The sequence below is a fragment of the Corticium candelabrum genome, chromosome 1 (assembly GCF_963422355.1).
Source record: "Corticium candelabrum chromosome 1, ooCorCand1.1, whole genome shotgun sequence".
NCBI lineage: Eukaryota > Metazoa > Porifera > Homoscleromorpha > Homosclerophorida > Plakinidae > Corticium > Corticium candelabrum.
The window spans coordinates 13,857,290-13,877,784 of record NC_085085.1 but is presented as its reverse complement, the minus strand read 5'-3'; the positions used below and the strand labels follow the sequence as shown (position 1 = coordinate 13,877,784).

Genomic DNA, 20,495 nt, shown 5'->3' with positions numbered 1-20,495 from the left:
AGAAACTCCAGACAATCAATAATGCACCAGTGTGATTTGTCACTGTTTGCATTCCATTGTGAGTAGAAGTCAAGACTTCTTGAGACCACCAGGTTGAACTTTATCTGAATTATGGCAGGCATGAGAAAAACAGGGCCACTATGAGATGGAAGTTATTTTGCTCCCTTAATTAATGTTTTGTCTATTAATGTTTGTCTAATGATGATTCATTCCAGCTTTCTTGCATTTGCATATTGAGATATGCAGTAAAGTATCACCTGCTTTCATTACTGTGAACACTGAGGAATGAAATTTACTAAGCCATAGTGGACTGTGCTGTGCATACATGTGGTGGTGGTGGTGGTGGTGGTGGTGGTGGTGGTGGTGGTGTGTGTGTGTGTGTGTGTGTGTGTGTGTGTGTGTGTGTGTGTGTGTGTGTGTGTGTGTGTGTGTGTGTGTGTGTGTGCATTTGTACACAAATTTGGAACATTGTATTTCATTCGTTAGGAAGTGAACATGTACACGTTTGTAGTATATACCATACTGCACTTGCAAGCATGCCAAGTGAGGTATGCTGACATGCTGTATATGATGCACTAAAAACTATATTTGGAAAACTGGCTAGTCCACATTACAAGTCTTAGCTGTGACCAAGTCCTCTACCTTTGGGTCTCCTGATTGGCATGACTGGTTCCAAGATGCCATCACTGCGAGCTCCAAGCCCACATCCAGGCACCCATCCCATGGAACGCAGGATCTGATTACCAATATTTGAGTGAGGTAGTGGACGAGATATGCTGGCACAGAATGGCTAATCAACAACATTAATTAATTTGTGAAAACGGTAAATCTATTCTACACATACCAAGTTAGTTGGTGGAGAGAGCGACCTGCCTTTTTTTCTTGAAAGACACTCTGTTGATACACGCATCTAGTAAGAGTTCAACATGAGACTAGGAAAATGCAAGTCACAGTCACACTGTTTACATGTCTTGTCTGTGGGACATAGGAAGTGCTGTTCACACAAGGTCGAGTTATTAGTAAGCCTGGAACCACAAAATTTGTTACATGCAGAGTTTGTATTTGTATTCTACAAAAATTCTTGTAGCCAGAGAGACGAATGTGTAGACACAGACGCACAAGCAGATAGACAGATGATAGACTGACCAACTGTCTGACTCTGGAGCTATAAAACTAATAATACATTCAAAACAGGGATCTGGTGCAATCGACATACAGCTATGAACAACAACAAACAAACAGACAAAAAAGCATACACTACTCATATAATAAACTACAATTTAATAGTTACAGCAAGTGCAAAATAAGTCTTGGAGCTTATCATTCACTCCTAGTGAACAGAGCATTGAACAACTTTATCCAACAAAAACCCTTCCTGAATCAGTGGTTGCTCCAATTAGACCACATACAGTATTGTATTGAAATATAAGTATTATATTGGGCAGACCAACAAACAGACAGATAGACACACAAAACTGACTCTGTGCAGAATCCATTAGATCTTGAAATTCTTCATCATCTTCACTACTCATTGCTGCACTCATTTCCTTATCCCACCATGGTATTACTCTTGCACTATGTTCAAATGAACTCTCCTCATCATCTCCATCTCTTCCCTTTTCATCGGCTGTCTGTTCATGATCACTGAGACTGCTAGAGCTAGAAGATCTACCTTTCTCGATGCTTCCATCGCTCATCTCGTTCTCATCAGGACAACTACACATCAAATTCTCATTTTCCACGTCAGGCAGAGTAAAATTGGAAAATGAACACAACATAGCGAGGGAACCAGCCGACATGTCGGGTTGTGGAGATGGAGGATTAACAAAAACTGAATCGTCATCACTGCTGTTTGCCTGATCTAGACATCGTCGTCTCAAACAAGTGCTCTTAGTTGGACATTGTGAGATAGAAATTGCATTTTTCACTCGAAGTCTACAAGCAAAGTGAGCAACAGCTTTTTCTGTCAGTGTAGGAAACATCCCAATGCTCAAGGTTTCAGTGTCAGACAATTTCTGTGTGACTGTAGCAGACTGTGAATGAGTGAATTGGCCGTTTTCAGACTGACCTCTATCCAGTACACTGAAATAGGGATCATCTTGTGTGTACGAGTCTGTCGACTCAAGACTACAACTCACAAACGGTGACATTTTCTTCCATTTCTTTCCCACGCCGTCAGCCAACGCTATGTCCGATGGAGGTAATTTCCTTTTCTGACGAAATCTCACTTCACTCGCTTTCGTAGTCCTGCATTTTCGTCTCTTTTTCCGACCAGCTCTCCACGACACAGATCCGCTGATAGCCTCGCTCTCTGACAACACACCACCAGGAATCGATTTCATATCACACAAGGCAGGCCAATCATCGTGAAAACGACTAAATCCGTCCTCAACGTTCACATTAAGCGACGAGAGTTTCTTTGCTACGTCCATTTCCTCTCCAGAGCTGCTGTTATCACCACAGCAAGCGTTCTCTAGATAGTCTAGAGCAGTTTCGGTGTCAGCAGATCCGTCTGAGCTTCCCTTCGCTAATCGCTGTGCGATGCCCGTGTCGAGAGAAGCGTGGAAGAGACGATTTCGGCGCCGTCTACGACGGCAACGTATTCTCGCTCTCTCGTCGTCGCTCGTGTGCATTCGTTCTGATCGACGAGCACGTCGTTTGTTAGACATTGTCCTAAAATAAGTACAGCTGTATCTAGTCCTCAAACCTGGAGACGGAGCCTGTGGATAGAAATGGATAATAAATGAATACGTACCCGGATGTTCGCACAGCAACTGCTTGGACAAAATGGCGTGTTTACTCTGCATATGATCATCGAGCAATGAAAGCAAGTGATCGCTAATAGCAACATATCACGAGGTCTACTAACATTGAATATCAACCTATTTTTTTCACAAATTTGCTTTTTCACCATTTCTGGCATTCCATCTGCATCACACAATGTTTTGTAATTGGTCATGGTAGGCAACATTTGTCATATCATCTATACTTTGAGCAGTATGTATACTGTAATTGTATTGTTTTTTGCAGAGTAGGCAAGGTCGATCCCTAGGAGCTAGGAATACTGGATGAACATTTAATTATACTGGATCAGCTTGTGTGTAACGTCATCAAACGAGTCTGCTGTAACCACACAACAAGAAGTAAAGCAGAGAAGGTTCAAAAGTAATTCTAACAGTATATTATATTAATATATAATATTATGTAATGTTAAAATTAATATTGAATCAATGTTTTTCCTAATTATAACATACATGGATAGTAGACTAGTTTATGACAAGTCTAGAGGAAACAGTAAGATAAAGAGTCCCTAGGGTAAATGCTTTTTGCATGCATGGTGATAGCCTAGCCTTTTGTATGATACTCAATATCGAGAGAGAAATAATCCATGGTACTAAATGATTAAGACAGAATGTAACTCTCGTTTCAACCCGAAGGTGGTTTTCAATCCGGTATAACTGTGATTGACTACTGTTTGTTGTTATATCTAGTTTTTAAATATGTTTTCCTGTTATGTCACAAACTGTGACCACCAATCATTAATTAACTACATTAAGTCCAACATCCTGATTCATGCTATGCCTACTTTCTCTTATCGATATAGCCTCTTTTACTCTTCTTTGATAGTATCCTCGTTCTGTAGTGAGTTTTGCACCTTTCCCAATCCACTTGATGTCCTAGTTTTCAACAGTGTGCGGCCACTGTGTTATGTCTCCGCGCTTGATTGAAGCTTGCATGGTGTTGTTGTTTATGCATTATACTATTGTTGTATATGTATGTATATAATCTCAAGTCTGTGCTGATTTGTCTAGTCATTGATACTATATGAAGACTTGTACCTAACTGGGCTTTACCTGTTCCGTTGGTGGGTGCCTTGATGCCGTAAAGACCCCTCCTATCCACCATGGAGGGGTTTAGGGACAAATTATATCACAATTGCAGCACTAACAGAAAACAGTGATTCCTGCATGGATCCAAGTGCACAGATCCACTTGGATCCGACATAAAGTTGTGTCTTCTGTTTAGACAGTCATGATGGTCTAGGCACCTCTGCAGCAGGGTTTGGTGGTTACAGTCATCCTTACAAACCAGCCTGAACTGGTTGAGCACAACATAATAGTAATAACAAGGCAAGCACCTGTCTTCCTATTGTCACTATTCTGGTAATGGTAACATCAACAGGAAACCTATTGAGAAGGTAGACAAATCATGACTTGAAAGTGAAGACATGACATGTGCCTCTGTTGGACACTGATGGCTTGAATGCATCATCGTGGAAGGTTTGGGCACAGTGCACACAGATATTCCAGGGTCGATGGCCATTATTTTAGGTGGTGCAACCTGGGGAACCTAGAGGCTTCCTGTTGATTTTACATCATCAGGACAGTAACATCAATAAGACAGGTGTTTGTCTTATTGGATAATATTGAGAAGTTGACAAAGCACAGCAGCTTGCAAGTGGAGACATGACATGTGCCAGTAGTGGTTTGACACAGTTTGAGACAGTATGTAGTTCCAGGTCCTGGGACATTCTGGGCACAGTACATGCATGGTGTGGATGGACATACTTAGGTCATTACAACCTGCAGTAGTTACAAAAATAGTACTTTCTTGGAAAGTCATGTCTTCTGCTTAGATAGCCCTGATCATCTATTAATTAATTAAAATTAAGCACCTCTGAGCAGTTTTGTTTCTGGTGCTTGCAACAGATCTTACAGACCAGAGTGATCTTGTTGAGCACAGGTGACAGAGCCTAACAATATAACATATAATGTATTTACATGAATAGTTGTATTATATTAATGAAACCATATCATACTTTCCTTTTAGGGAAAAGAAATATTTCAATTAATTGACTTGAATAATACTACACACTAAGAAAACACGCACCTGCTGTAACGTTTTGGTGGCATGGCTTTACACGTTATACTTTTGTTCCAACTTTTGCTATCCACCCTCTGAATATGTATAAACAATATGCTAAAGAAAGAAACAAGACCGCCCTTCCTACGTCTAGACAGACAAAGCAATATTGACTAGGAAATGCGAGCTGGAGCTCTAGATATATTACAAAGTAGTAGGGTTTGTTCATTCCCGGTTTTGGTCTAACAACAAGATGACCGACCGTCATGTGCATGTATTTTTCAATTGGTGTCTAGAATTTTTCTTCTCATGTTTGCCATCACGTGACAACACCACTTAGATTATGCTTTGAGCACCGATTACACCCTGTTGTGTACGCAGAGCTGTTCGATCGATATCGCTAGTGACCGGTGTCCCGCGGGAATGCCTACAGTTTCGTCTAGATGTTGTTAGTGTTCTTTGTTGTAGTAAACAGACACGCCAGATTCATTGCCGGTCATTATGAAATGCTGCAGGCGCTTCTTTACTCAGTAGAAGAAGCCTCAATTGACAACAGGTCAGCTGGTTTAGAAGCCTGTCAATCGCACCGCGACAGATGCGTGCAAGTAGAGTCAATGCATAGCGAATTAGTGACGAACTCGAACGACTGGTTGGCGTTCGTGGTTGCGATTGTATCGTATCAGCTGCTCGTGAGACGGCAGCGCGTCCCACCTAATTCTCAAGGAAATTCAGACTACCCCACCTGTGGCGTATGCATCTCCAGACGATGTGTCGTCAGGTCACACGCTTCCAACACACGACATAGTGTTGATGTATATAAATTGGGCGAGGAAATGTGTTCCGATAATCTCATTGTAGTGGAATGAGAAGAAGCCTCATTGCATGGGAAACAGGATGGCGATGATATATCCGGATGTCAAATTACCACAAGCTGAGGCGAAAGTACACATGTCTCCTGCAGTCATGTCGCGCCGCCGTCGTATTTGGTATTTACCTTTCGACTAAATTATTTGTTAAAAGTCGATATAAATGGTTGGAGAGCGTCCAAAACGACGTCTTTGGTGAGAGTTCCCTTGAGGATACAAGCACGAGAGATTGATGGCGTCGTTCAGAGAAGTGTCAGGTCACCGCCCACTTATTTTACGTTGCAGTTTGTTACGCCCCTAATCGGTTTAGATTTCTCGCGTCTGATTGGTCGCTTGTGTTATTAGTAGAGTGTCAAATCTCCTCCCATCGTCCAGCCCATTTCCCACGACCTTCACTCGATGTAGTGGTTAGCGATGATTTGGCACGATATGCAAACTACCTATTGTTTGATAGGGAGACTCGTTAGCGAGCAAACGCGCTCACTCAAAGAAACGATCAAAGTAAAGAAATAGTGTCGATGCACTACGACTACACTGTACAGATCGAATTCACTCCGGAAGCGATTAGCTCCGCCTTCTCGCGCGTTATCCCCGTGAGAAAAGATGCGTAGGGACACTATTAGGCTCAATTTACACAATCGAATTATCTGCGTAATTTATCAGTCAATCGCGAACTACCCAGTACAGCCAAACAAACGGGCGCACACGAGTTTTGTGGAGACGCGAGACATTGGATTCAAACTTGTCCTGCCATCGGCGTAGGAAGCGTGTTCAAACTAGCTGTCGAAGCGAAGCGACGGATTCGGGGCGTGCAGTCGAGCCGAAGAGGGCTCATAGAATGACTCAAATTGAACGTGTCTGGCTTCTTCAAGTGACGCTGCTCGGCGTTCTGACAGCCACGATGGAAGGTGAGTTTGTTCAGCGAGGGCGGCAGCCGCTTGCGGGTCTGGTCGACTCTCTGCTGCTTGTGGGATTGACAACCGCACGCCGTTAGTTCGTTTGTTTTATATCGCGTCTCTTTTTGACACCTGTCTGTCGTGCTATGTCTATGCATGACATAGAGGGCATCGCACGAGCACGGCTTCGCTAGCTAACTGTAGAGTGTGAGAATCGTTCTTCTATCGTCTTGCGGCTGATGATTGAGTCAGTAAATGTGCTATGTAAACGCTTCGTCAGGAAACAAACACCAAATCGGTTCACGTGACGCGTCCGAGCGTGTAGTAGTGCTGTCGAGTGGAGAACGCCGCGTAGTGTCAGTCGACCGTCGTGAGCGTTCAAATTGTCGTCTCTTTGGTGTGTGTCGTTTGGCTACGCGTGTCGGAACTCGGAACTCCTATGTGTAAAACTTATCGCTGCGAAATCAGCTCACATGGGGTCTGCAGCCGTTCGAGAGCATGTGAACAAACGGCAAAAAAAGTAGACATTACATTGCGACGTAGTGTGGTAAATGTTGGTGGAATGTGAACGAGCAAGTAAAATGTTGCATTCTGGACTGTAGGGCATCCGTACGGCGCTCTCTCGTTAGGTCAACAGTTTGATTTTCGCAAGTTATTAGTTTTTGCAGTCAAGCTGAGGGAAATTGGCCCACTAGTGGCCAGTTGGTGCACTAGGTGGAAGTTGCTCTAGAATCTTGTCATTCTGTGTCTATGGTAACATTGCTTGAACACAACATTCCGTGACAACTTTGCGGGGAGCCTTACACATATTGTAGGGAGGAACCAGTGGGTGCCGCAATGTTAGAACAGAGAAGAAGACCCTTGATAAGTGAGCTACTCGAGTGCTTGTGGCTGGAGTGTTGTACGGGTATGTTATTTATATGTTAGACGCTTAGTCGCCTAGTTTTGGTGGGGGCAGAGCCATTAATATCCGGAGTTCTGTCTCTAGTGTGGTGCAGCTTTGTCTGCTGCTATTTAGAGTCCACACGCCTCCTAATGGCTGGTGGAGAGAGAAACTTGACTGTGAGTGTGGAGATTCTGATTGTGTTATGTTGTGTAGCTGGTACTGTTCCCAACAACTATGCTCCCAAGTTTACCCAGAAGATCTACTCTCAGAGTGTACCTGAAGATGTACCAGTGGGCAAGGTGGTTCTTCTGGTTAGAGCGTTAGACAAGGATCCAGGCTCTGTTGTGAAGTACGACTTCTCGAGCTCTTTTCCTCCGTCTGCTTTCAGCATCAATAAGACTAGCGGAGAAATATCTGTGGCTCATACTCTGGATAGAGAAACTGAGTTTTCTTATTACATTCCAGTTGTGGCCTTGGATGATGGAATTCCTCAGAAATCAGGAAGTGCTCTTGTTTCTATTACAGTACGAGATGCCAATGACAACAGACCCGCTTTCTCTCCCGCCTACTACAGCACAGAGGTCAATGACATCTTGCCCATTGGCCAAAGCATTCTAACACTGACAGCAGTAGATAAGGACATTCATCACAATGCTGCTCTCAAGTACCAAATTGTGGGAGGTGATGAGTTAAATGCAACGTTCAGTGTTACATCTAATGGAGACATTGTGCTCTTGAGGAAATTAGACTTCACCAGATGGAGATTCTATAATCTCTCTGTCCAGGCCATAGACACAGGAGACAGTCCTCTAATGAGCAGAAACAATGCTGTAGTGCTCATTACTGTTATCACTAATAGGTTCTTAGTCCCACAATTTACTCTTTCACATTATTTGTTCATGACTAGAGAAGATGTCACTGTACCCTACCTTGTTGGTGAGATTGATGCTATTTACTTTAATCCCAGGACTGGTCATGATAATGATGATGTCCTATACCAAATTGAGTCTGGAAACTCAGCTGGGAACTTTCATGTAAGTGCATCAGGAAACCTCAGTGTTGTGAAGTCTCTCGATAGAGAGGCAGATCCTGTATGGAGACTTGTAGTTTCAGCAACAGATGTACTAAACAGGTCAATTTCAAACATGACTGTTGTGGAAGTCTCAGTGCTGGACGTCAATGACAATAAGCCAGTTTTGCTACCTAGAGGATTATTGGATGCTACTGTCCTTGAGAGTGCTGTTATCAATCATACTATTGTCCAGTTTACATGTTCAGATGATGACACCGGACCGAATGGGGATGTAGCACTGTCGTTACAAGATCCAACTAGCGCATTCGGTCTTACTGGCAACGATCTAGTTCTAAAGAAACAACCACTGGTGTTGTCTAATTCAACTTTTAATTTGACTGTTCTTTGCTCTGACTTTGGTTTTCCTTCTCTCATTTCACAAACTCTAGTTAGAGTGCATGTTATTAATGTAAACATGCACTCCCCTGTTTTTGACAAACAGACTTATTTCACTCGAATTTCAGAAAATGCACAAATTGGCACTTCTGTGGTCAAAGTATATGCAGCAGACAAAGATAATGGACAAGATGGAAAGATAGTGTACAGTTTGACAGGATCACACCTGTTTACAATAGATCCAAGGACTGGAATTGTTTACACAGACAAGTCATTAGATAGGGAGACCAAAGAAAAGTACACACTTCAAGTTGTGGCCACTGATCAAGGTGTGCCAAGTCATTCTGGATCTACTGTACTGACAGTCATGGTTGATGATGTCAATGACAATGGACCTCGTTGTGAACGTGCTGTGTATGATGTGTATGTATCTGAGAATGCAAACGAAGTTGTGAATGTGAACTGTGTGGACAGAGATCTGAATGCACAGCCGATATATCGTGTGGTGGAGGAAAGCGATCCCGACGTGTTTGGAATAGAGGTGAAGGGAATCGTGGTGGTGAAAAACGATCTCAGTCAACGGACACCTGTATATTATTGGCTTAAAATTCAAGTCGAGGACTCTAATCCTTTAGTTCAGACGCAGACAGTCAATTTGACAGTTTTTATCCATGTTAATCGCAGTAACGACTTTCCACCAGTATTTGAGCATGGGGGTGTCTTCAAGTGGGATGTTCCTGAACAAACTGCTGTGGACACGACAGTGAACCGTGTAACTGCTAATGATGATGATGTGGGTCCTGATGGTCAGATTCGATATTCTCTTGTTGGTGGAACGGGACGACACAGCTTCAGTGTCAATGCCACAGATGGTAGTATTCGATTGGAAAGACAACTGAGTATTAGAAATGGCGACTCACTCCTCACATTGATAGTTGAAGCCATTGACCAGGCTGTTTCTCATAGTTCAAGGAAAACTGACAAAGCCGAAGTAACTTTTAAGATTATTGATGTGAGTCCTCGGATAGAGTTGGTAGCAAAGACTGTGAATGTATGGAGATCTGCACAAGTCGGCACCTCTGTTGTAAATGCAACTTGCATTTCTACTGTTTCCAATGACAAAGAGGTCAGATTCAGTCTACTTGGATTGAATCGGATTACAGGATTTCTTACTGTTGATACTCAAGGAAATGTAAAAGTGAACAAATTGCTTGGTGATTTGAATCTTGGCAATTACTCTGTTACTGTGTCATGTCAAGACAATAATTCTTATCGTTCTTCTGCTTCATTTGTGTTGACCTTAGCAGAGCCAATAGCTGTGACTGCATCAGTGTCTCCATCAGAAAAATTCATGTCAATGGAACCCACATCAAAACCAACATATTTGATGAGTTCTGGTGATGGTGTAGGCCCAACTGTTAGGTCACCTGATTCATCCAGCGAGACTCTCATTGTTGCAGTTATTGGGTCTATATGTGGGGTTCTGGTGATTGTCCTGGTCATGATGGTAGCAGTGATAGTGAGATGGAGGACAGAACATGGGTATGTATTGGTTAGTCTGCCTAGTTTACAGACTTTACATGGAAGAGTTTATTATAGGTCATACAAACCTGGAAAGGAGAAACCCAGGAAAAATTTAAATAATGAACTGACAGAAGTTACTTTACAAAAGTAAGCAGACAGAATGTGTATTGAGAAGGTGATATGACAGTTATGTTGTGTATCTTGGCTGTAGAGTGGACAAACACAAAGATATTGAAATGGATACCATTGGAAGAGACAAGAAGGAGTCACATAATAGGTTTGCATGTTTGATCAAGAACGTTTTTCAACACAATGACAACACTTCAATTTTCTGTTCCCAGCTTACACAGTGTCAATAGCCTTCCTGTGATAAGGCAGGGGTCTGGCATTGATGGGGTCATAGAGGAAGAGACATCCTCTCAGACATCTCCACTGAGAGTGCCCACCGTGCAGTCATCTGGACACATGTAAGAGCAAGATGACAAAAACATTGTCTGTTAGGGTGCTGCAATGCTATTACTTGCTGTGGGGGTCTTCAACAGATTGTACTTGTCTGTTGATGCTGGTTTCATGTGTGTATTTTTAGTAGGAAGCTCTAGTTTCTGTTATGTGAACTGCAATGTCCAGTATTTATAACATGCAAAATGTATGACATTCGATCTGTTCGTAAACATTTGCTTTATTAATTGGTAAGTGAGGTGGTTCCCCCTGTTGAGTGTGATGTAACTCATCATGTGTTGACACAGTGGGAGATGGCTTCGCTTGTTTATTTGTTTGGTGTTATGTGTAGGGCTTGCTCATTGACAGGACTAAGAGGAAAGCATGGCTTTCTAACTCCCAGCCAGCGGCACAGATGGTCCTCTGCTCCAGTTCAAGACCAAACACGATTTCATTCTCTGCAGAATAGCATGGCGGAGATTGGTGCTATAGATCTGTAAGTTAAAAAGTTGGAAGTTTCTATGCACACAACTTAGATGCTGAAGTGATCATGTGTATTGATAGCCGGAGACTCAGTCTTGGCTCCAGTTTTACAGATGGCATTTCTACAGTCAGTGCACCAGCACCAGTAGAAAGAGCATTCAGTGCTGTGAGTGTACGAAGGTAGGTAAAAACAAGTGTCTTCAACACATTGACTGATGTTCCTAACAGTATGCATGCATGCATGTAGCCTGTAGTGTTGTGAGTCTAACCTGCATGTATTTAATAACCATTGCCTATTTTGATTCCATACATATCCAATTAATTAAATTGAAGAGGAGAATAGTGATTACACATACAGGTATAGGCTCTCAGCTTACTCTTTTGCTAAGTGATTGGTAATGTAGCTCACACACTAAACATGCTCATAGTATGTAGATTACATAGTTTAATAGAATGACAATAATGCTAACAGGATGCAGCTGACTGTCTGGTGCACTAGAGTCTGTTGGGAAAAATCCATAATATTCTGGACACTTGATTGCCAAGGAAGATTTATTTAGATCTCTCCCACAGCGCTTGCCCCAAGTTGCCAACTCTGGTTGGCTAACCAATCCAGTAGAATTAATCCAGTATGTTTGGCATGCCATTAGTTCTACTCAACAGTCTGTTTAGACCAGTTGTGGAACCAAATGTAATCATGTGAAATGCATTGGTAATGGAGAAATCTAATTACCTGTGTGAACATCATAAGTGTTGTTAGGAACAGAGACCTCTTTCTAGCTTTAATGGACAGAAGCACCCTCATGAGTGACTTCTCTTTCTCTAATTCTGATCATGAAGTTGATGATGAACCTATACCATACCCACAGTCTACTCTGTTTTGAACAGACTCTAGCTAGGGCCCTTGAGCTTTCTTTTGTGTAGTGTACACACTGACTTATTGCTATAAACCCCAGTCAGATAAGAGTGGTCACATTGCACTTGTAGTCATCTAGATGTTCAAAAAAATTTTTGATTGTACCATCTAATGGGATAGCAATAGCATTGTATGTTTATATGTGTAGTTATAGTGATACTTGATGTGTGTTGTTTGCTGTGTGCAGTGAATCCCTGGTTTGATCGTCCACACTCTTGTCTTATTATTGGAGGTGCAGATGACAAACTCTTGCTTCGTCAGACCTATATTGTAGTGATTGATTTGCCGCTCTATTCAAAGGGTGTTACTGGCAGTTGGTGTCATTATTGCTTTTGGAAGAAATCCACTGGATTGTGATTCTGACTTCTTGTTACACATTATTACAGAGGATATATCAGAATTAACTGTCATTATCATAAGTGCTGTAAATTAGCAAGGTGTGGTTTTTGTACATAATAGGTTAAGAATTAGTTTATTTTTGTGGGAGCTATGTTTTGTAGCGCATGGGTTCATACATGTTGAATCAGTTGCGTGTAGAAAGTGAACAGTCACGCGAGCAGTATTTTGCGCTGCAGTATGATCTGACTAGCCTCCAACTTCCAGACCAGAGAGCGCGCGCGCGCGAACTCTAGTTCGCGCTCTCTGGTCTGGAAATTTGAGGCTATGATCTGACTCAGAGCCATATGACTTGCACTGTGGCAGAGACCTGGCTCTATGTGAATTTGATCTTCTGTAAGCTAGAACGGAATGAATGAATGTATTTCAAATGTGGCAGCAGGCATGTGCGTATATGTGAACAGTACGTGTGTATGCATGTTGCTTGCAATTGTGAATTATCAGCAAGTGAACTCGATCTAGAGCTTTGTCAAGCTGCATATTAATTGATCCTGTAACTAAAATAACTAATAAAACCGTAGCTATACGTTACGTCCGCTGACGTCTATGTCTGCAAAAGTGAACGCATGCGCTGCATTCCAATTGTTCGTCCCAGAGCCCGTATTACGTCTCTGGTTCGTCCGTCTACTGCTAGCGCATGCGCGTCTCGGACTAATGATATTTGGGAACCGTTGCACAACTTGGTTCGCTGGCTGTTCACATCCGGGATCGAATACGTAATTGCGTCATAGGAATATGGCTGGTAGGTCTAGAGCTGAAATGCAGCTTCTGAAGGAGGAACGGGAGCGTCGGATGCAGGAAAGCAGTGAAAGGTGTCTAGGTCTCGTTGAAAATTGTCTTCACGTTGGTACCGCAACTGCCACCGAGCTCTACACACAGGGAGAAACTCTCAATCGCACTGAACAAAAATTGGATGACATCGAAGAAGATCTGAAGACGACGAGCCATCACCTACGCGGTATTCGTAGCGTCTTCGCGTCGTTGTTTTCGAGGAGTCCTAAAACTGAAAAAGAAAACGATAGAATGGTTTCAAAGGAAGTTCCAGTTGAGAGATTGGATACTGATTTGATGAGGCAGAAAGCGAATGACTTGGCGTGGGACGCTTCCAGTAGTGGGTGTGAGGATGCTGTTGACAGGAACTTGGTAGGTGTACAGAGAGGACTGGAACATGCAAAGGTTTTGGCTTTGGAACTGGGAAATGAGTTGGATCGGCAGAATTCTCAGGTTGAGAGAATAGCTGAAAAGACAGATAAAGTGAATGATCAGATCATTGGCCAGGACATTCAGATCAAGAAGATACTGAGAAAGTAACGATCATTGTTGTATAGGGATTGACCTAGGTGTCGGACAGTCCACTAGTAATCTACATAGCAGAAACTATGTGTTACTGTCGTCCTCCAGATGTAAGAGCACCAGTAGTCCGTACTATTGTTCAAGTGAATCATGATTTACTAAATATGATGTAGATATTGCAGACAGAAAGGTAACGTGTAATAGTACATACAACACTTTAGACATTTACATATATGAGTCTGTAAACTACAATGCAGACTGCTTAGAACAGGTAAAGGAAGTGTAGCAATTCAGAAACACATGCATGGTGAAAACCCTGATGGTTCCAATTGTGGCACGGGGCTGAAGTATTTTATAATACTATGGTAAATAGTATACCCTGAACACCTTAGGTTCAAGGTGGAAAAACGAGTTTGACACAATAACAACAAAGCCGAAAGAACACGCTCTTTTACTTCCACGAGTTGTAAGTCGGTATGAGCTTTTATGCGTAGGTTTCTAATTTGACAGGCTGGACATGCTTAGCGCACACGACCGTCTGGGTTCTCGAGCTAACGGTCATGTGGCAGAGTTTACCTGACGAAGTACTGCTCGGTGTTTTTTCCTTTATGTCCGACCGAGCTTCGCTAAATGCAGGTCTCACATGTCGTGGTTGGTTCAAGGTTAGTCGTGACAATTTGCTATGGAAAAAGCGTCTCTACGCGAAATACGCTCCCACACAACTCCTCGACGCATCACTCGAGCCGTTTAGAGATGATTCGCAGTCGTCCTTCTTGTCTGTGTACAAATCATTCGAACAAGAAGTTCCTAGAGTGTGTATTCAGACACTAACTTTCCACAACGACGAGGTTCTTCACGTTTCGTTCTCCAACAACGGGCGATTTGTGTGTAGTTCATCAAAAGACGCCAGAGCAGCCATATGGACCGTCACCGATCAGCTGCAGTTGGAGAGATACGATGTTATCAACTTTTCAGACTATCGTGTCGTCGGTGTACCATGGCTGCATGTTCAGTATTCCGAATTCAATGCAGACGACACGATGTTGCTTGTGTCTGCTTGTGGGATGTTGGGTGACAGTAATAGAGGCGAGGTTGCCGTCTATGACATGCAGTTGAAACAAGTCATTGGGCTGTATAAGAACAATCCTTTTGATTTAGCGGGCACTTGGCTAGACGATACAACAGTCGTGCATGGACAACTTCGATTTGTTGGTGAACGGATGACAGACACTGTTGTGTCTGCTAGTGACGTGGTCTCTAATGTACAACCTGACAGCAAGGAAATTGGTTGCTTTAGATGTATCAATGGTGCTTACTTGAGACAACTCCGCATACTGACTTTTAAAACAGCAGAGTATCTCGAATCTGGAGATGATCATTGTCGAGCATTGCTGTATACACTCGGTGAGAGCTACTATTCACCGCACCAGTTAGGATGTTGTGTTATTCCAGCCAGTGCTAGTTATTCCGATTCCGTAAAAAAGGCATCAGGAAAAGGCTTCTTAGCTGTAGAATTCAACGGTCACGTTATCGGACTAGCTGTGTCTACTGATCAGCAGTATTTGTACGTCAATTGTCGATCGTTTACAGATGACCACGTGGAGCCGGGTCCTTCCGTCGGTCCTCCCATTGTGTCCGATGTTGCCATGAGGGTTTATCGATTGAAAAGTCCTATGGAATGGGAACACATCCAAACTTTATCAGGTCATCGTTGTTTCACAGAAGCAGAGAACTGCTTCTTCATATACCTGGACGTAGGAAAGCACTACGTTGCAAGGTAAGCTCTAGCTGCCATTGCTGTAGTATGTGTTTGTTACCTGATGACAATTTTAGTGTAATTACAATCTTAATGTTTTTGACAAAATAATGCACATGTTTAATCACATACAGTATACAAGATGTATGATATCTAAATTATTCATTATTATTAATAATAATAAATTAATAATTAATATTAATTAATACTTAATAGTAATATTGATGGACGTATTAGGAAGCATCGTATTATAAGTCTCACCAAAATGGCATTGCGTATCTTCAAATAATGTAAATACTCAGTGTGGAAAATAACGGTAGGACATAGGACAATGTCCCACCAAATGTGTTGTTTGTCTGACCAAATACTGCACCAGTTTTGGGACGTTTTTGGACAAAACATTCACCCCTACGCATATATGATAGTGTAAACCTTGTCTCCTAGCACGTGATGATCTTTCCAGTGGTGTAACTGTTATGCTTTATCCAGAGAAAACATCAGCTGCCTTTAACAACATTTTTCCCTTGAAAGTTGGTTAACAAAAATTACATGCAAAATGGCTTCAGTAGGGGAGGCACTTTTTAGACATGTAACAACAACAAGAATGTTTGAACAAGGTTCAGTCTGTCCAAGCCCTTTTTCCACACTGAAATACTAGTTAAAAAGAGTATTTACTGAGAATGAATGTGGACTGGCAATTTGTAATGCTACCTGATTATTTTGCACTCAGTAAGTCGCGTCACATAGGATATAGCAGTGTCTTGAGGTTTGTTTACTTGCAGCTCTCAGCAAAGCCATTCATAGTACGCGGGCATGCATAGTATATCCAGTAGTTGGAGGCTCCGTTATATTGTTGCTTGAAGGCGAAGAAACACACTGCAGGCATGCTAATTTAGGAACGAAAAAAGTTAACCTTAATCAAACATAAAACAGAATTACAGTCATCTACTGTCTATTATCGCAATATATCATGTTTGTTGCTCGTTTATGTGTAGTGGAGCAGAAGACAAGCAGGTTCACATCTGGCATCGGCAGTCAGGGGCGAGAGTTGCATGTCTTGCAGGACACGATGACGTCGTTAATTCTGTGGCATTAAATCCTAGCAATCCTGGTATGTTGGTATCTGGCAGTGATGACTACACTGTGAAAGTTTGGCTCTCTAGAATGCTGACTAGACTGGATAGTAGTCACCCTACACTGAATAGGCTGTAATCATAATTGGTGATAATTTTTATGTCATACAGAAATGGTGTGTTTTATGTACCTATTGGAAATGATGGTCTCCATGTAGTGATCTGAGCAATTTTTGGCTGTACGATGAATACTAAATAATAGAAATAAGTTGCTCATTCTATTCCTGACAGCATGATAAAGCAGTTATAGTACTTGATGTTGACACAGTTACAAATTTAGCTTCAAGCGTTGCTTCTAAAACACTTTGGTTCAAAGAGTGTGCGACCTTCAATGAAACAGATCAACTACCCTGACTGATGCAGTTGAAAATCTATGGTACACAAAGCATCGGCTGGGTATTTCTTGATGCTTCTTGGGAAACTTCTGTCAATTGTGTTGCTCCTGTCGAAAGGCAATCCAGTGTGTAGTAATAAGGAGCAGAGTAGGGGTAGTAGGTGTCACCTCAGGTAGATGGGGAGGGGGAGAAATAGAGGTTGTGCATACATGAACATAGACAGATAGATGGATGCATATGCACTTGTATTCTCTTACGGTAAGTTCTGATTGGCATATCTGTTGTGTGTGTGTGTGTGTGTGTGTGTGTGTGTGTGTGTGTGTGTGTTGCATTCACACATGCGTGCATATCTGCATGAGTGTATGTATGCACACACTCGTGCACATAGTGACACTCACATGCCATTAATTAATAGTTCTTCAATATAAATATCATGTGGCTATCAATTAATGTTTGTTGGTTGGTTTGTCTGTCCAATACATTTTCAAGCTTTAAAATTGTCATCTGGTGACCCATATATTATAACAGCACGTTCTCTTTTCTTGTACAATCTTATTACTTTACTGAAAGCAGCTAGGAATTAATGACAACCAAATCAATACCTGTACTGTCCAGAGAAAAATTACAAATGTGCAAACTACATGGTGTTATGACAGCATTTCTAGACAACTAGGGTAACTGCCACTAAACACCAATACTGAACATATAAGAAAAAATAAAATATGTGAAAATTATTAACATCAATTCCAGATTTGAGATTTCAAACTCATTAGTAACTTCTATTGTAGTACTAACGTTTCGATTGTTTTCTAGAAACCGTCAGGTTGCCCACCCTTCCTATTGTCACACACTGCATTGAGTATTCCAGTGTCAGAATCCCTTACAATGCTTTGTATATCTGAGAAGTACTTATCACCAAGTAAGATGTACTTCACCCGATGTCCGATCTTTTCTAGACCCTTTTTAATGTCTTCCGGAAAGCCAGGCTCCATAAAGATAAAATCAGGCAGTAGTTGGTGGTGAACACGTGACATGTTGGTTGCTTCTACCAGACATTGGTCGTAAATGAAATGCCCAGATGTAATTAATGCAGCAGTGCTGATAATTCTGGTTCCTCCAGAAGCACCCGTAACCATTGCAGTTTGACCTGACGCATCGACGAGAATTGTTGGTGACATTGATGACTGAGCTCGTTTGCTGGGCTCAATAAAATTTATAGAGTTTGGTGGCAGACCCCAGATGTCTGTACGATTTGGTGTCGAGAAGTCGAGCATTTCATTGTTGAAAATAATCCCAGTAGTGTTGGATCTCACAAGACTTCCGAATGAGGTGTTGATTGTTGTAGTTACTGCAACCGCACTTCCATCCTGGTCAACAACACTGAAATGACACGTTCCAAATTTGTCGTGTACGTTATGTGTGATATTGTAGTATGAAGGAGGGTACGTGGCATTATCACTAATCATCTCCTTCATTTTCTTTGCAGTGTTAGGATCCATCATGAAATCAACCTGACTGCGAATGCCCGGCACAAATGCAGGATCGGCTAGATGAACACGTTGAGCATAGGCAAACTTAAATGCTTCGATAGTTCGTTGGTAGGAGAGAAGGCCGAAGTCACTGGGAGTCATATTGTAGAGATCTAAGATGCCAAGAATGAGTTGAAGCACGGCTCCGCTGCCAGGTGGTGGCATACCCAATACTGTCATGTTCTGAAATTTCCCAACAAGTGGAGATAAACTCATGGCTGTGTAGTTATGGAAATCATCGACAGTGAAGTTAGCTCCGGCTGCATTGATATCCTCGACAAGCTGAGATGTCAGACTTCCATTGTACAAAACATCAGCACCTTGTTCAGCAATCAGTCTAAGTGTTTTAGCTAGTGTTGGTCTCTTCATCATGTCACCTTCTTGTAAAAATGTCCCATTGGGTGCTAAAATTTGTTTAAGACTCCAAGCTGCTGGATTCTTAAGGATTGAATCCTTTGAGGAGGCGATACCCATTGCCACAGCTTTTGTAACCTTGAAACCGTTTTCTGCAATAGAAATGCCTGGTTCAAAGAGGATTGCCCATGGCAGTTGGCCATACTTCTTCCATGCCATTTCCATTCCTCGTAATTCTCCGGGAACACCTGTAGTTAGTGTTGGTTTGCTGTCTTTTTGCAGTAGCATGGTTTTATAAGCATTCATTGGTGCATTTTCTCTGAAGTCTATTGCTTCAGTTTTTCCTGTTGATCTGTTGTATATTAGCATGAAGCCTCCTCCTCCTAGACCAGATGCCTCAAAATTGACCACTCCTAAAGTTCAAAGCAGTTGCAATTCCTTCAGATGTGACAATGAAAACAAAAAATGTTATGTATCCTAAAAGTAATTTAAATGATATTTCAGGTGTACATATGAGCTCTAAGACAGGGGACTTTGTCAAATCACGTGACTTAGTGTATCAAGGGCTTGACTCACTTCCTGTATGTGTGGAAAAGCATTGTGTAACTTTATGTCTGGTATGTGATACCTGTTACTTTGATGATTATGCAATACAGACTATTTTAGTGGTGTTATAGACTTTGTGGTCAAAACGACAGTCCCTTCTACATCCTACAGTCCCTTCTACATTGAAGTATTATGACACCTACTTTACGTTGTGTGTGATTATTGCTATAGTAACAATATTGAATTAGTTGTTGTAACAGGTGTTGTAATAATTAGAATATACGTTTTTCCACTCTGCAGCTAAAAAGTCTACCAAGTAAGGTACATGCTCGCTCCCACAGGGGAATGAAATGAGCACACACTAATATTTAATCCTCCTTGCGACTGTGGTTTCAGAAGGCTCATAACTGTGAAAGCGAGAGTTCAGACACAGCAGTAATAGTCACGTGCACTACCCACTTTTTAGTTACTAGTGATAGTGAGAGATGAAACAAATTCGAGAAAGGAAATACAGTTTTCTACACGTGTCAAGAGTAACTTGGAGCCCACAGTAGAGTAACCGACTTGACTAGATTCATACGAATACATTCAACGCCGTACTAGAAATCTAGTGACTAGAAAGTGTTTGAGAAATAATAACCTTGGCATATTTGCGTCGCCACAGCAGCATCAACAGCGTTGCCATTTTTCTTGAGAATTGATGTTCCAGCTGAAGAGCACACTGGTGCGTCAGCAGCGACAGCAGCATGAGGATACCATCCTGAATTCTTGTAGAAGGAAGCAGCATCAGATTTGAAAACATTCACCGATAGAGCCACTGTAAAAACCAACGGTATGTGAACCACGAGCAACGACATTCTCTCTGGTGTTAAA

At 42.0% G+C, this 20,495-nt stretch overlaps 5 protein-coding genes across 6 annotated transcripts; 3 read left to right on the top strand and 2 right to left on the bottom strand.

Moving 5' to 3' along the window:
• Positions 1 to 468: 468 nt before the first annotated feature.
• On the bottom strand, positions 469 to 4,985 carry LOC134185250 (uncharacterized). 2 transcript variants are annotated; one of them, XM_062653039.1, is made up of 5 exons: positions 4,891 to 4,985; positions 1,481 to 2,720; positions 967 to 1,025; positions 845 to 910; positions 469 to 790 (listed from the first exon to the last, which is right to left on the bottom strand). In XM_062653039.1, the coding sequence occupies exons 2-5, from the start codon at positions 2,667 to 2,669 to the stop codon at positions 620 to 622; spliced, it is 1,485 nt and encodes a 494-aa protein (XP_062509023.1). In that variant the 5' UTR covers positions 2,670 to 2,720; positions 4,891 to 4,985; the 3' UTR covers positions 469 to 619. The 2 variants fall into 2 exon arrangements, with proteins under 2 accessions (XP_062509023.1, XP_062509017.1); XM_062653033.1 differs by lacking the exon at positions 4,891 to 4,985 and having other exon boundaries at positions 605 to 776; positions 1,481 to 2,807.
• Positions 4,986 to 5,629: 644 nt separating this feature from the next.
• LOC134176397 (cadherin EGF LAG seven-pass G-type receptor 2-like) lies at positions 5,630 to 12,840 on the top strand. The gene is made up of 10 exons (XM_062643070.1): positions 5,630 to 5,641; positions 5,722 to 5,849; positions 6,393 to 6,637; positions 7,725 to 10,461; positions 10,519 to 10,590; positions 10,655 to 10,720; positions 10,785 to 10,910; positions 11,234 to 11,377; positions 11,446 to 11,544; positions 12,468 to 12,840. The coding sequence occupies exons 1-10, from the start codon at positions 5,630 to 5,632 to the stop codon at positions 12,481 to 12,483; spliced, it is 3,645 nt and encodes a 1,214-aa protein (XP_062499054.1). The 3' UTR covers positions 12,484 to 12,840.
• A 465-nt stretch (positions 12,841 to 13,305) lies between these two features.
• Positions 13,306 to 14,197, top strand: LOC134188493 (synaptosomal-associated protein 29-like). Its single transcript, XM_062656659.1, has one exon. The coding sequence runs from the start codon at positions 13,412 to 13,414 to the stop codon at positions 13,985 to 13,987; it is 576 nt and encodes a 191-aa protein (XP_062512643.1). The 5' UTR covers positions 13,306 to 13,411; the 3' UTR covers positions 13,988 to 14,197.
• A 323-nt stretch (positions 14,198 to 14,520) lies between these two features.
• LOC134185761 (F-box/WD repeat-containing protein 5-like) lies at positions 14,521 to 17,079 on the top strand. Its single transcript, XM_062653635.1, has 2 exons — positions 14,521 to 15,746; positions 16,721 to 17,079. Exons 1-2 carry the CDS (start codon positions 14,530 to 14,532, stop codon positions 16,935 to 16,937), a joined length of 1,434 nt encoding a protein of 477 aa, XP_062509619.1. The 5' UTR covers positions 14,521 to 14,529; the 3' UTR covers positions 16,938 to 17,079.
• A 604-nt stretch (positions 17,080 to 17,683) lies between these two features.
• On the bottom strand, positions 17,684 to 20,479 carry LOC134176386 (glutathione hydrolase 1 proenzyme-like). The gene is made up of 2 exons (XM_062643060.1): positions 20,263 to 20,479; positions 17,684 to 19,489 (listed from the first exon to the last, which is right to left on the bottom strand). Exons 1-2 carry the CDS (start codon positions 20,477 to 20,479, stop codon positions 18,003 to 18,005), a joined length of 1,704 nt encoding a protein of 567 aa, XP_062499044.1. The 3' UTR covers positions 17,684 to 18,002.
• Positions 20,480 to 20,495: the final 16 nt, after the last annotated feature.

What these genes read in the sequence shown, in the direction of transcription:
- LOC134185250 (XM_062653033.1), bottom strand. Translation starts at nt 2,807, where the DNA reads ATGCAGAGTAAACACGCCATTTTGTCCAAGCAGTTGCTGTGCGAACAT. An exon ending in ATGTCCCACAGACAAGACAT is followed by an intron (nt 911 to 966) that starts GTAAACAGTGTG and finishes AACTCTTACTAG; the next exon opens with ATGCGTGTATCAACAGAGTG. An exon ending in TCTCTCCACCAACTAACTTG is followed by an intron (nt 777 to 844) that starts GTATGTGTAGAA and finishes ATTCTGTGCCAG; the next exon opens with CATATCTCGTCCACTACCTC.
- LOC134185761 (XM_062653635.1), top strand. Translation starts at nt 14,530, where the DNA reads ATGTGGCAGAGTTTACCTGACGAAGTACTGCTCGGTGTTTTTTCCTTT. An exon ending in GGAAAGCACTACGTTGCAAG is followed by an intron (nt 15,747 to 16,720) that starts GTAAGCTCTAGC and finishes GTTTATGTGTAG; the next exon opens with TGGAGCAGAAGACAAGCAGG.
- LOC134176397 (XM_062643070.1), top strand. An exon ending in TCTGACAGCCACGATGGAAG is followed by an intron (nt 6,638 to 7,724) that starts GTGAGTTTGTTC and finishes TATGTTGTGTAG; the next exon opens with CTGGTACTGTTCCCAACAAC. An exon ending in AAGAAGGAGTCACATAATAG is followed by an intron (nt 10,721 to 10,784) that starts GTTTGCATGTTT and finishes TTCTGTTCCCAG; the next exon opens with CTTACACAGTGTCAATAGCC.
- LOC134188493 (XM_062656659.1), top strand. Translation starts at nt 13,412, where the DNA reads ATGGCTGGTAGGTCTAGAGCTGAAATGCAGCTTCTGAAGGAGGAACGG.
- LOC134176386 (XM_062643060.1), bottom strand. Translation starts at nt 20,479, where the DNA reads ATGTCGTTGCTCGTGGTTCACATACCGTTGGTTTTTACAGTGGCTCTA. An exon ending in GGCGACGCAAATATGCCAAG is followed by an intron (nt 19,490 to 20,262) that starts GTTATTATTTCT and finishes TTTGAACTTTAG; the next exon opens with GAGTGGTCAATTTTGAGGCA.